At 46.7% G+C, this 12,323-nt stretch overlaps 1 protein-coding gene across 3 annotated transcripts in view; it reads left to right on the top strand.

Annotated features, from left to right (window-relative positions):
* Window positions 1-12,323, top strand: part of mn1b (meningioma 1b) — a 109,394-nt gene that overhangs the window by 25,996 nt on the left and 71,075 nt on the right. The window contains exons 2-3 of one of the 3 annotated variants that reach the window (XR_008725511.1): window positions 123-293; window positions 5,092-5,227. The exons of 1 other annotated variant lie outside the window; for it this stretch is intronic. Coding sequence is in view for 1 of the 2 variants with exons in the window: in XM_055655874.1 (XP_055511849.1) it covers window positions 5,092-5,273 (182 nt within the window). In the remaining variant the exon portion in view is untranslated. Of the gene's footprint in view, window positions 1-122; window positions 294-5,091; window positions 5,999-12,323 lie in introns of those variants that run through there. One more of the 3 variants, XM_055655874.1, reaches the window with a different exon arrangement.

Here is a 12,323-nt window from a genome sequence, read left to right as displayed (position 1 = left end):
CACTCTCTTGAACACATGTTGTCGTGGCGAGAGCAGGCCGCTGGGTTTTGGGGAGGGCAGGGGGAGAGTGGAAGCAGGAGCACGGCTCTGACGCGTCTGACTGCCCTCTTTGTGTTTTTTAGATGCCGTTCTCCACGAGGACAGCTGACACAATATTGCGATAAAGCAAAAACGTGTTACTTGTAGTCTGTAGCTGGGCAGTTGGCGTGCGCATGGGCTGAAACAAAAAAAACCTAAAGCTGTTCGAGGTGTTCAGCGCGACATCGGCGCGCGGGCGCGCGAAAAGGACCACGGTGCGTATTCCCCCCCAGCCGTGCTGTGCTGCTTCCACTCCAGCTGAATATCCTTCAGTCACTTCACGGTGTGACAGGGCCAGGGCGATCCAGGGATGCTGAACAGATCAACCCTGTTCACCCTTGCACTGAGCCGGACTAACATGTGAGGCAGGACCACTGGTTACTCGTGAGGTTTCACGTCCAGCTACAATGCTGCACTTTCTCGTCTGGTATGGGATAATGTTTTGTCCTGGGTTGCATTTCCAATCGATCTCTTTCTGAGAATTCCGTCTAAGGGGTTAAAAAAAAAACACGCACAAAGTGCTGGAGGAACTCAGCAGGCCAGGCTACATAGATAACATAGAAAATAGGTGCAGGAGGAGGCCATTTGGCCCTTCGAGCCTGCACCACTGTAGAGGGACATGGACGGGTGACGTTTTGAGTTGCGGCCCTCTTCCAGACCCTACCCGAGACTTTGTCCGTACATTCCCCTCCACAGATGCTGGTTGACTTGTTGAGTTCCTCAAGCACTTTGTTTTAGGTCCAAGATTCCAACATCTGCGGTTCCTTATGTTGTCCTCTAAGGAATGCTCCTGGTGTTTCACAGTGGTGTGATAGTGGGGCAGGGTCCAGGGAGAAGTTTTCTTTTGCTCATGAGAGGGCATTCTGAGAAGGTGATGGATCAAGAAACTACAGAACATTAGTCAAGGCACTGGAGACAATTGGCTAGAGACTCCCTCCCCACACCCTCACTGCAGCCATGACCAGTGCACCAATATCTCCATTGAATTGAGACAATCTTGCCTGACAATGACATTCATTGTTTTCCCAGGAAGTGAGAACAGGGAACAGGACTAAAATCTAGTCCGTGTTTGAGTATAGGGTTACAGTCCATGAATGGAGGTCCAAACGTGCAAGGACCAGCTGAGGGCAACAGATAGTGTTGACGCCGTCAACCGTGGTGGGATGTGTTCTGGGGGTTTTGTCACATGGAGGTTCCACCCCACACCAAAGCCCACTTGACACAGCGTTTATGCACCAAACCAGCTTCCCTATCCAATGGCCTCTACCAAGCCAATGGAAGGGGGATGCTCAATGTTACCCAGTTGAATGATCCCCGGCCATCTGCCCAATATTCTGTATGCCTTGAGGCTTTCTGTGCTCAAACATTGTCCAAGAAACCAATCCTGCGTTCCCGGGCGCGTTGGGGCAATCCAGGGCAGCGGCAGCTGAGGAGAGAGGCAAGTAGCCTCCATATAGTCCTTTGGCTATACTAGGACTGTCCTTTGGTTATGTGATGTGGCATACTGTACGTTGTTATTTTAACATCTTTCTATGTTTATTTAATCTAAAATTACCAAAGCTGCCTCGTCAAAGTGTGAGGTCAAAATAAGGTTGTCCTCAGTTTTGATTGTTCCATAGATGTTCTTGCACAGATTGAGTGACTGGGGCTAGTTCGTGTTGGGCCTTCACTGCTGTAACTCTACTTCCTGATGTGAAGCTCCCTCTGGCTGCACCTTGATGTCTGGTGCTGGCATCATTTGGGTGCCTTTGTCACCCAAAGCAAAGTTTTGAAACTTCTGATATGCTTGCTCCTCCGGTGATCTTGTGTGACTATGAATGGGAGAAGGGGACTTGTTATGTTAGTGAATGGTGACTGATGTTCCTGTTGTCTCTTCATGAGCTGACTGATTGTAGTCTGGGAGAATAGCTGGCTTCAAGGCCATATCATTCCTTTATGCATGTTTCTTAAAATGATATTAACTATGAAGCTTTCTGCCCCTCTGCCCAGTAAGGCAGGGAGTGGGATTATATTCTGTTCTGCTTGCTCGGAATGGCTCAAAGGTATAAGGGGTGTCAGATTAAACAAGGTGCTGCCTCTTTCTTCTGCCCTTAAGTTGATGCCAGAATAATTCCAGACATAAGGAACTGCAGATGCTGCTTTACAAAAACAGACAAGGTACTGGAGTGACTCAGCAGGTCAGGCAGCATCTCTGAAGAACATGGATAGCTGATGTTTTGGGTTGGGACCCTCTTCATACTCAAGAAGAAGGGTCCCAATCCAAAACATCACATACCCATGTTCTGCAGAGATGTTATGTGACCCACTGACTTACTCCAGCGCTTTGTGTCTCATTTTGCCTCAATAACCCTGGTCAGTTTTAGTTCTGAGCAAGTGTTTAAGAAGGAACTGCAGATGCTGGAAAATCGAAGGTACACAAAAATGCTAGAGAAACTCAGCGGGTGCAGCAGCATCTATGGAGCGAAGGAAAAAGGCAACGTTTCGGGCCGAAACCAAAGGTTTCGGCACGAAACGTTGCCTTTTTCCTTCGCTCCATAGATGCTGCTGCACCCGCTGAGTTTCTCCAGCATTTTTATGTACCTTAGTTCTGAGCAAGCCTTATTGTTTCATTGAGGAGACCTCATCAGAAACTGATTGGCATTGGGCTCACTATTCCTCTATGAGATATCACAACCAAACGCACAGCGGCAATGGTGCAGGACTCTGCTTAGAGAAAGGGTCCTGAGAATATTTATAGTTTACAACTGTTCCCGATCTTGGTGTAGTCCAGGGATTAAAGCTCTGTGACCTTTGGCTGTGGGCTTCACTGCGAAGTGAACTGAATAGTTGGCTGTTCTCTTTAACCTTGCGTTTGAAGGATGTTGAATGGAATGGTCATTGTGGGCAAAAAGTAACGTAAGGTGCAATGAACAACAGGTGGTAGAGTAACACCATGAATATCCACCTCAAAAGCAGACGGAATGACACTTTGGTAAGCTTGTATTGTCTTTGAGGTAAATGTCAAATACGGCACTGAATAGAGGTCATGGGCAGTGAAATCACTGGCATAGTTTGGGGGAATCTGTTTCCTCATCTTCTCCAAGACAGTACGATAGTGTGTAAAGACGTGTGCAGTTCACATTGGTCCATTCTCTGCCTCTGCCCATGGCACACGTCACTGCTGCTGTTGTTTTGTGAGAACTCCAATCAAACGGAATCTGAAGAAAGAGATACCTTCCCTGCCCAAGTGCCTTGACATAGAAACATAGAAACATAGAAATTAGGTGCAGGAGTAGGCCATTCGGCCCTTCGTGCCTGCACCGCCATTCAATATGATCATGGCTGATCATCCAACTCAGTATCCTGTACCTGCCTTCTCTCCATACCCCCTGATCCCTTTAGCCACAAGGGCCACATCTAACTTCCTCTTAAATATAGCCAAAGAACTGGTCTCAACTACCTTCTGTGGCAGAGAATTCCAGAGATTCACCACTCTCTGTGTGAAAAATGTTTTTCTCATCTCGGTCCTAAAAGATTCCCCCCTTATCTTTAAACTGTGACCCCTTGTTCTGGACTTGCCCAACATCGGTAACAATCTTCCTGCATCTAGCCTGTCCAACCCCTTAAGAATTTTCTAAGTTTCTATAAGATCCCCCCTCAATCTTCTTGCTGACAAGATCAAGCTCTTTCAACGTTGCCACTTTTGAACCTTAAACTGGCCAAAATGAGTTTAGCTTATTTCCACATGTACGGAGGTACGGTGGAAAGCTTTTGATGCGTGCTAACCAGTCAGCGGGAAAGACAATACATGATTGGAATCCAACTGTCCACAGAATACAGATGCAGGGTAAAGGGTGTAACGTTTAGTGCAAGATAAGTCCAGTTAAGTCCATTTAAAGATAGTCCGAGGGTCTCCATTGAGGTGGATGGAGGTCAGGACCGCTCCAGTTGGTGATAGGCAATGGGAGTTCATTCTCTTAACTCAGCATAATGTGCCTCGTGGAAATGACGCAAGCTTTAATGCGAGCAGAAGCAGAGGGAATAGTGAATGGTTTACATTGTCGAACCTGAGTGGGGAGTGACAAGGGCCCCCAAAGGTGGTCTTTGCAACGGCCTAGGGAGTTGTAGTGGCAGGAGCAATGGACCAACTGCAGTGGGGAAGGGGGGGGGGGGGGGGGGAGGGTGGGGGTGGGGGGGGGGGGGGAATCATGGACATGTCCTTGTGGAAACCATTCTCAGGATAATTGAAACTGAATGACAACCTACAGTTTTAAACGGTGAATAGATGTGAGATTCGCTGAAGAGGAGGCTTGACTCGGAACTAGACAGGAGGCACAAGGAACTGCAGATGTAGGAATGTTGAGCTAAAGCCACACAGTGCCGGAGTAAGTCAGCAACTCAGGCTGTATCTGCGGAGGACATAGAACCATAGAATATAGGTGCAGGAGTAAGCTATTCTGCCCTTTCATCCAGCACTTCCATTCAATATGATCATACCAGAATCAGTACCCCCATTCCTGCTTTTTTCCCCATATTCCTTGATTCCATTAGCCATAAGAGCTATATCTAACTCTTGAAAACATGGATAGGTGATCTTTCACATTGCCTGCTGAAGAAGGATCCAGACCCAAACCATTATCTGTCCATCCCCTCCACAGATGCTGCCTGACCTGCTGAGTTCCTCCAGTACTTGGTGTTTTTTGGTTGAATCAGAAATATTCAGTCATTTTTAGATGTAGCTGTTGGTTCATTCACTAAGTAGATCAACGCCCGTGTGTTGTTATTCACAACCAAGAGAGGTTGATGGTGCCTCAGCCCACGTGTAATTCCAGGGCCTTTAATTTCTTGGTCAGAGTTTAGATCCTTCCGAAAGGGAGTCACAAGGGCAATTTTGTATCGATGAGGGCTTTACTTTAGGTTAAAAAGAGGAATAATCAGTTTGCAATAATTTTTTTTTGGAAAAAGAGAAAAAACGAAAAATGAACCTTGAGCCAGAAAACTAAAACTTGTATTCTGTTTATTAACCCTTTCCAGCCCACGAGCCTTCACAGAACAAGGCTCCATCAGTGTCGGCTGACAGCCACTTGCAGTGCCTTTCAGTCCACTGCACAGACGACCTTACTGACTCTAAGGGCCGGAGCCCCATGCAAACTTGGAGATCTTTGCATTCGGACATCTCTAATCGATTCGGAACATTCGTGGCTGCTTTGACCTGAGCAGAGATGAATTTTCTTTTGATTTCTCTCGTTTATTTTCCTATTTGTTTCCCTCCTCGTGGCTGCCGCGGTGTGACAGACAGACAGACAGACAGACGGACTTCAAAAATAAATAGAAGTGATAGTCGCAGGAGGATCTGTTGGCCGGCACTTCAGTCCGTGAGCCACATCGGTGGCCTGGAAAGGGTTAATCCCGAGGCCGCGCCACCCAGGTTTTGGCCGCAGCTCTTGTTCGATTCCTGGCCCGTTTGGAATGCTGAATAAACACTGCAGAGACCAATCCCAAACTGAGCTGGACCGAATGTTTGTTTTTTGGAGTTGAACGACATTCTTCCCACTGGAATCCTTGCACTTATAACCTGATTTCTCCACCCCACCCCAGACTCCAGCCTTGCGGGTAACAACAAGGGCCTCGATGGCCATCGTGTCCTCTACATTGGGAGTGTACAGTGCGTAATCCTGATTGAACAGACGGCTGGCATGGAGTTGTTACCTCAGCCACTGCGAGCTGCGGGAAAGGGGTGCAGGCGACAAGCTGGGATGGTGGCTAGAGGCCCAGAGCTTTAATTTGCTGATTTGTGATGGTTTGTTGACAACTTCGGACAATAATGGTACAATTGGTGATGAAATCCCAGTGAATAGAAACTCGAGTGTTTTGCTGAACTGTTAGAATTAACTCATGTCTGGACCGTAAAAAAATAATTAAAAAAATAGAAATCAGCTGGCTTCTGTTCGGTGCTTGAGTCAATATATATTACACCGGGTTACACTCAATGTCGTGGCTCCCGAGCCGATCGCAGCTCAATAACGTCTCACTTTCTGCAGAAAAGTGAAATGCATTAAAGATTTTTATAATACCGCACTAATACATCTGCTGCTACCCATGACCCGTGTGGTTTTTGAAACTGTCTTTCTTTCACGTGGAGAGCATTTAAAATTCCTTCCTTCCGACCGACAGTGAGCAGAGCGTCAAGGCTTCAGGATGAATGAACATTCTCCCTCCCAGGGCCTGTAGGCTCAATGACACCCACCAACTTGCTCCCTCCCATTCCCCAACGCACCGTCGCCTTCTGTCACGGGCCAGAGTTTGGGCACAAGAGCTGCCCTGATCGCAGGGAACGATTGAATGGGCGCAGGTTAGATTTAGGTCTTGGGGCTCAAGGAATCAAGGGATATGGGGGAAAAAGCAGGAACGGGGTACTGATTTTCGAAGATCAGCCATGAGCATATTGAATGGTGGTGCTGGCTCAAAGGGCCGAATGGCCTATTCCTGCACCTATTTTTATATGTTTCTCGGTCTTACCTGTTCCCTACATCCTATCAGCATGGAAGGGACCAGGGAAACGTCAGGGGCCCAACTATGCAGGGAGGAAGGAAAAAGCCATTATCCATGCCAAAATATGGGCATTCTGGGCTAGACCCATTTGCATGCATTTGGCCCATAGCCATTTAAACCTTTCCTCTCCATATATTTGTCCATGTTCTTCCTACCTACTCCCTCATCTCTGCTGCCCTCATGGTCTGTTTCTCTTGTGAGGAGTGTCCCATCCCCTAGCTCTGTGTGGCTAGCTGAAGCCCAGTCACACCTCACTCTGAGAGCACTTCTCCTTGCCCAGGGAATGAACATTGACGGAAACGCAAGTCCCGACTGGATGGCAGGTCATGTTTCATATCCCTCGCATCCTCTCCAATTTGAAAGTACTTCAGGAAGACTAAGGCCGAGGTGAGAAAGACTTGTGGTACATTGACAGTGAGGGCGATAGTCTGTGTCCTTCCACATCATTCTTCACAGCATTGTAGCACAGATGCTTGTGTGGTTCACATGGGGAAGCATCACGGCAACCGAGGGGGACTTGCTATAATCTGATAATCCCACTCCAAGATGTGTGTCCAGGATTCACTGGGTCCACCTGCCCCAACGCCAGCAGAACCCAAGCCCCAACCCTTACTACAATTTTCCTTGAACTTTATCCCCTTTGATCTCTTGATTTCACATCTTACCCTTCTATATCTCTATGTCTCCCTCTCCCCTGACTCTCAGTCTGAAGAAGGGTCTCGACCTGAAACGTCACCCATTCCTCACCAGAGATGCTGCCTGTCCCTCTGAGTTACTCCACCATTTTGTGACTACCTCCAACCCAGAGTTCATTTGAGACCGCTGTTTGAGATGTGAAGCCAGGGGGGTTTGATGATATTCAATACTTGGTATGAGATGTCATGAGGTGAAGCTTCTGCAATGGTACTGAGCGGACTCCAGCCAATGCAGGTATCTACTTTCAGCTGCTGGTTTAATCCCCTCCGCCGTCATTAGCCAGGAGTGCAAACGAGATGGCTATCGAAGGCTGCGGGTGGAATGTCTGAGGCCGGGTGCTGGAATTCCAACGCTGGTCGAACAAATGGGTTGGGAGTGCTGGGCCATATGCATCCAGTTGTCCGGCTTCCGTTGCTGATCTGTCCAGGGATGACTGTAGTCAGCCGGGCACTAGAATAGAGTCCCTGCGGTTATCCATAATGGTGAGAGAAAGGAGAGGAGCCCCACTCATGTCCCAGCTGGGAAAGGTATGTGCAGTCACTGATGTGGCATCTCACTGACGTTTCCCTTTATCATGTACCTGGGTGCTGTGGAGAAAATTGGGGAAGGGTCGAACCTCCTGATCACTGCAAGGTTTCTCCATTGTTAAATAGTCTGTGCATGTTGGAAGGTGCTGGATATTAACTTACCTGGTACAGTCACAACATCCCCCATAGTTGCTCCCCCATGGCCTGTTTTACTCAATGCCTTGGTTATGGACAGTAGTCCGAGCTGGGGCTCAACTTGTCCACGCTGACCATGTTGGCATTCTGGGCTAGTCCCATTTACCTGTCCCATAGCTCTCTAAACCTTTCCTATCCATATATTTGTCGAAATGTCGTAAAAGTTATAATTGTATCCACTTCTATAGCTTCCTCTGACAGTTCATTCCAGGTACACACTGCACTCTGAGTGACAAAGTTGCCCCTGAGATCCCTCTTAACTTCTAACCTTAAGCCTTTGCTCTCCAATGTTAGAATCCTCTACCCTGGGAAAAAGACTGTGAATACTAACTTCATTCATGCTCCTCATGATCTTGTACCCCTCCATAAGGTCACTCCTCAGCCTACGCTCCAAAGAAAATCATCCCAGGCCACCCACCCTCTCTCTATAACTCAAGCCCGCAAGTCCAGGTAACTTCCTTGTGAAACTCCTCTGGTGAATTTCCCCAAATCTGCATCTTTTCAACTTAATAAAATCCTTTCCATAGCTGAGTGACCAGTACCGCACAAAGTATTTACTCCCCATGTGGTCTCACTAACGACTTGTGGAGATGTATCATCATGTCACAACTTTTATACTCAATACCTTTCTAAGCCAAGGCAAGCATGCCTAACGCCTTCTTCACCACAGTCCTCTCCCGCAATGGGCTGACGTCATGTAAGAAAGCCTTCTCGCCCTGACAGGCCCTGAGGTCTCTCATAAATCTCCCCCCTCTCACTTTGTGCCTACGCCCTTTAGTTTTAGACAATAGACAATAGACAATAGGTGCAGGAGTAAGCCCTTCAATCCAGCACCGCCATTCAATGTGATCATGGCTGATCATCCCCAATCAGTACCCCGTTCCTGCCTTCGCCCCATATCCCCTGACTCCGCTATCTTTAAGAGCCCTTTCTGGCTCTCTCTTGAAAGTATCCAGAGAACCGGCCTCCACCGCCCTCTGAGGCAGAGAATTCTGCACTCACAACTCTCTGTGTGAAAAAGTGTTTCCTCATCTCCGTTCTAAATGGCTTACCCCTTATTCTTAAACTGTGGCCCCTGGTTCTGGATTCCCCCAACATCGGGAACATGTTTCCTGCCTCTAGAGTGTCCAAACCCTTAATAATCCTAGATACACAAAAAAGCTGGAGAAACTCAGTGGGTGCAGCAGCATCTATGGAGCGAAGGAATTAGGCAACGTTTTGGGCCGAAAACCTTAATAATCCTATATGTTTCAATAAGATCCCCTCTCATCCTTCACAATTCCAGAGTATACAAGGGTAAAGAATCCTTTACCCTTGGGAAAAGACTGTGACCATTCACTGTATCATGCCCCTCCTGATCTTGCAGACTTCAATAAGCTCACATCTCAGCCTCCTCCGCTCCAAAGAAAAAAGCCCCAGCCCATCCAACCTCTGCTTACATCGCAAGTCCACAAGCCCACAAGCCCAGGCAACATCCTGGTGGAGTGTTTTTTTAAATAATTTGAGACAAGAGCATTTCTAATGCTCGGAGTAAGATTTCAGTAGCTGGGTACCTCAATCTGTTTTATCTAAAGATTTAGAATTTTTGAGTTAATATTTTATCTTTCCTCTCCAACTATTATTTAGTGGTTCAACTCAAGTCCATTGTTGAAACAACAGGGTCATGAATTAAAGTGGGAAGTGCTGGAAATGTTGAGCAGGTCAGGCAGTGACTGTGAGGGGAGAATCAGCATTAATGTTTGCAGCTGATATCCATTTTATTAATGTGACCTCTTCCAACGTCCCGACCTGCTGAATATGTTCACCATTGCTTGTTTAACATTTATATTTCATATTTCTACCATCTTGCTTCTTAATCTTCCCTTGAAAGTTAAAGGCAGTTCAGAGCTATGCTGGTACAGGGCGGGTTTAGATCAACTTTCAAAATAAACGCTCAGAATCGCAGCCTGTTTTGTGACCTCCTTCCATCTTCCATTCTGAAAGGGGTGAAGTCATTCACACTGAAACCTATTCTTTTCTGAATTATTTCCCACACTTTGTTTGTAGCACTGAAACAATGTATTTAGGAAACGTTCCCAGAGGCCGGTTGGAGAGGGCATTTATATGGAAAGCCATGAACCTCAGCTCAGGAACTTGTTCGGTTTTCTCTGTTCTCAGGGAAACCCTTTCATTGTCAGATCTGACCTGTTTTGAAGCAATGTGCAATTTGGATTAGAGGTGACTTTGTATTAGAGGTGACTTTATACCAGTAAAGGGGGAAAGATTTAATAGGAACCCGAGGGGTAACTTTTTTACACAAAGGGTGGTGCATGTATGGAACGAGCTGCTGGATGAGGTAGTTAAGGCAGGTACTATCGCAGTGTTTAAGAAATATTTAGACAGGTACATGGATAGGATAGGTTTAGAGCGATATGGGCCAAAACACAGGCAGGTGGGACTGGACATGTTGGTTGGTGTGGGCCTGTTTCCATGCTGTTTGACTCTATGACACTGTCTGCACAAAACACTGACCTGATCAGCAGCAAGACAACCCATGCATGGATTATATTCCTGCATTGCAGTGGATGCTGTCAACTGCAGTGCTGTCAATGCAACCATGCAGTGGTGGGAAACAGCCTGCAAACGATACTGTTTCAGAGTGGGTTTGAAAATATTTGGGGTCTGGAGGTTGTTGCCACTTCCTATCACCCATCAGCACCTTGATGAACTCGGTGACGAGCCTCCCATCACCTTTCCAGCCTTTATACCAGTAAATAATCGGCCAAAAACATAAAGACAGAAAGTGCCGGAGTAACTGAGTGGGTCAGTCAGCATCTCTGGAGAACATGCTAGTCTAAAGGACCATAGCGTGTCGATTTTGCTTGAAATTGTGAATCGAGGAAGGGCCCGAGATTTGACTTGCAGGATAGGACAATGAAGGCACTTGTAATTCACCCGGCCAGACACTCACATCGACAGACATCGCAATACTGACTATTCACACCATCACCCACGCAATTTCAAAACTTGCCCCACTGTGTGCAAGCCAGCTGAAGCAAAGTCAGACTATGGCATGACTGCTGAACCCATGCGCCCGGTAACATCCTTAACCCTATGTAAGCTTATTCCATAATCACATCCTTCTGGCCAGCTCTATCAAAATCAAACAGCATGATAAAGAAGAGTCCCGATCCAAAACATCGCCCATCCATGTTCTCCAGAGATGCTGCCTGACCCACTGAGTTACTCCAGCACTTTGTGTCTTTTTTTTTGTAAACCAGCATTTACCATTCCTTGTTTCTGCAGGTAACATTTCAAGTCGGGACCCTTCAATCTGAAGAAGGGTCCCAAACCAAAGCATCACCTATCCACGTTCTCCAGTGATGCTGCCTGACCTGCTGAGTTACTCCAGCACAATGTGTCTTTTTTTTTTGTAAACCAGCACCTGCAGTTCCTTGTTTCTACATGATAAAACAGTTTGGCCAAACTATATATATAATTATTAAAGTAAAGTTTCCTCAGCTCATTCTAGTTCACAACTCAAATACTTTTGGTTAATGGATTCTTAAATTTGGATTCTTAATCTTAGAAGATGTATAAATGAAATGAGTGCCTTATTTAGCTCACAGCATGTGGGCCCATGGTCAGTGTGATGGTGTTTTATTGCGTCGTGGAGTATATTCCCAATGGCAGCTGCCTTGCTTGGTTTGATGCAGGCAAATGCAGCAAAGTGTTGCAATGCATCTGGTGACTTCGACCAAGAGTTAGATGTTACCTGCTGTACAATCCATCTCAGCGTCACTCTTCTCACACGCTTATTAAGGTCAATCATCCCACACTTGACACCTTGCAGTGTGGTCCAATTGTGTAAGTTAACAGCATAATCATTGCTGCAATTTGCACCGTGGCACCTCCCTTCCTGTGGTTTTGTTCATTCTATAAGTGATGGTTCAATTGTACCTAGCTGAGATTCAACCCAGTAATCAGCAGGAGCAGTGACGTTTTATAACGATTGGATATTTCTGAAGAAGTGTCTCGATCTGAAACGTCGCCTATTTTCCTTTTCTCCAGAGATGCTGCCTGACCCGCCGGAGTCGCTCCAGCATTTTGTGTCTGTCTTTGGATACTTCGCAACGTTTGTGAGCCTTGCGGTGGTTTATTGAAGTGTTGAGTTCAGTCCTGGTCGCACGTGACAGCAAATTATCGAGCAATCCGTCACAACCCTTCAACCCCCATCTCTTCTCCATTGGCACAAATGTATTGATTGTTCGAGTAAAATTCCCAATGCTCTTGTGCACATTTTTATTCATCTCTGCT

This window comes from Leucoraja erinacea, chromosome 25, assembly GCF_028641065.1.
Source record: "Leucoraja erinacea ecotype New England chromosome 25, Leri_hhj_1, whole genome shotgun sequence".
Lineage (NCBI taxonomy): Eukaryota > Metazoa > Chordata > Chondrichthyes > Rajiformes > Rajidae > Leucoraja > Leucoraja erinaceus.
Note: the sequence above shows the minus strand (reverse complement) of the source record. Positions and strands in the feature narration are given on the sequence as shown.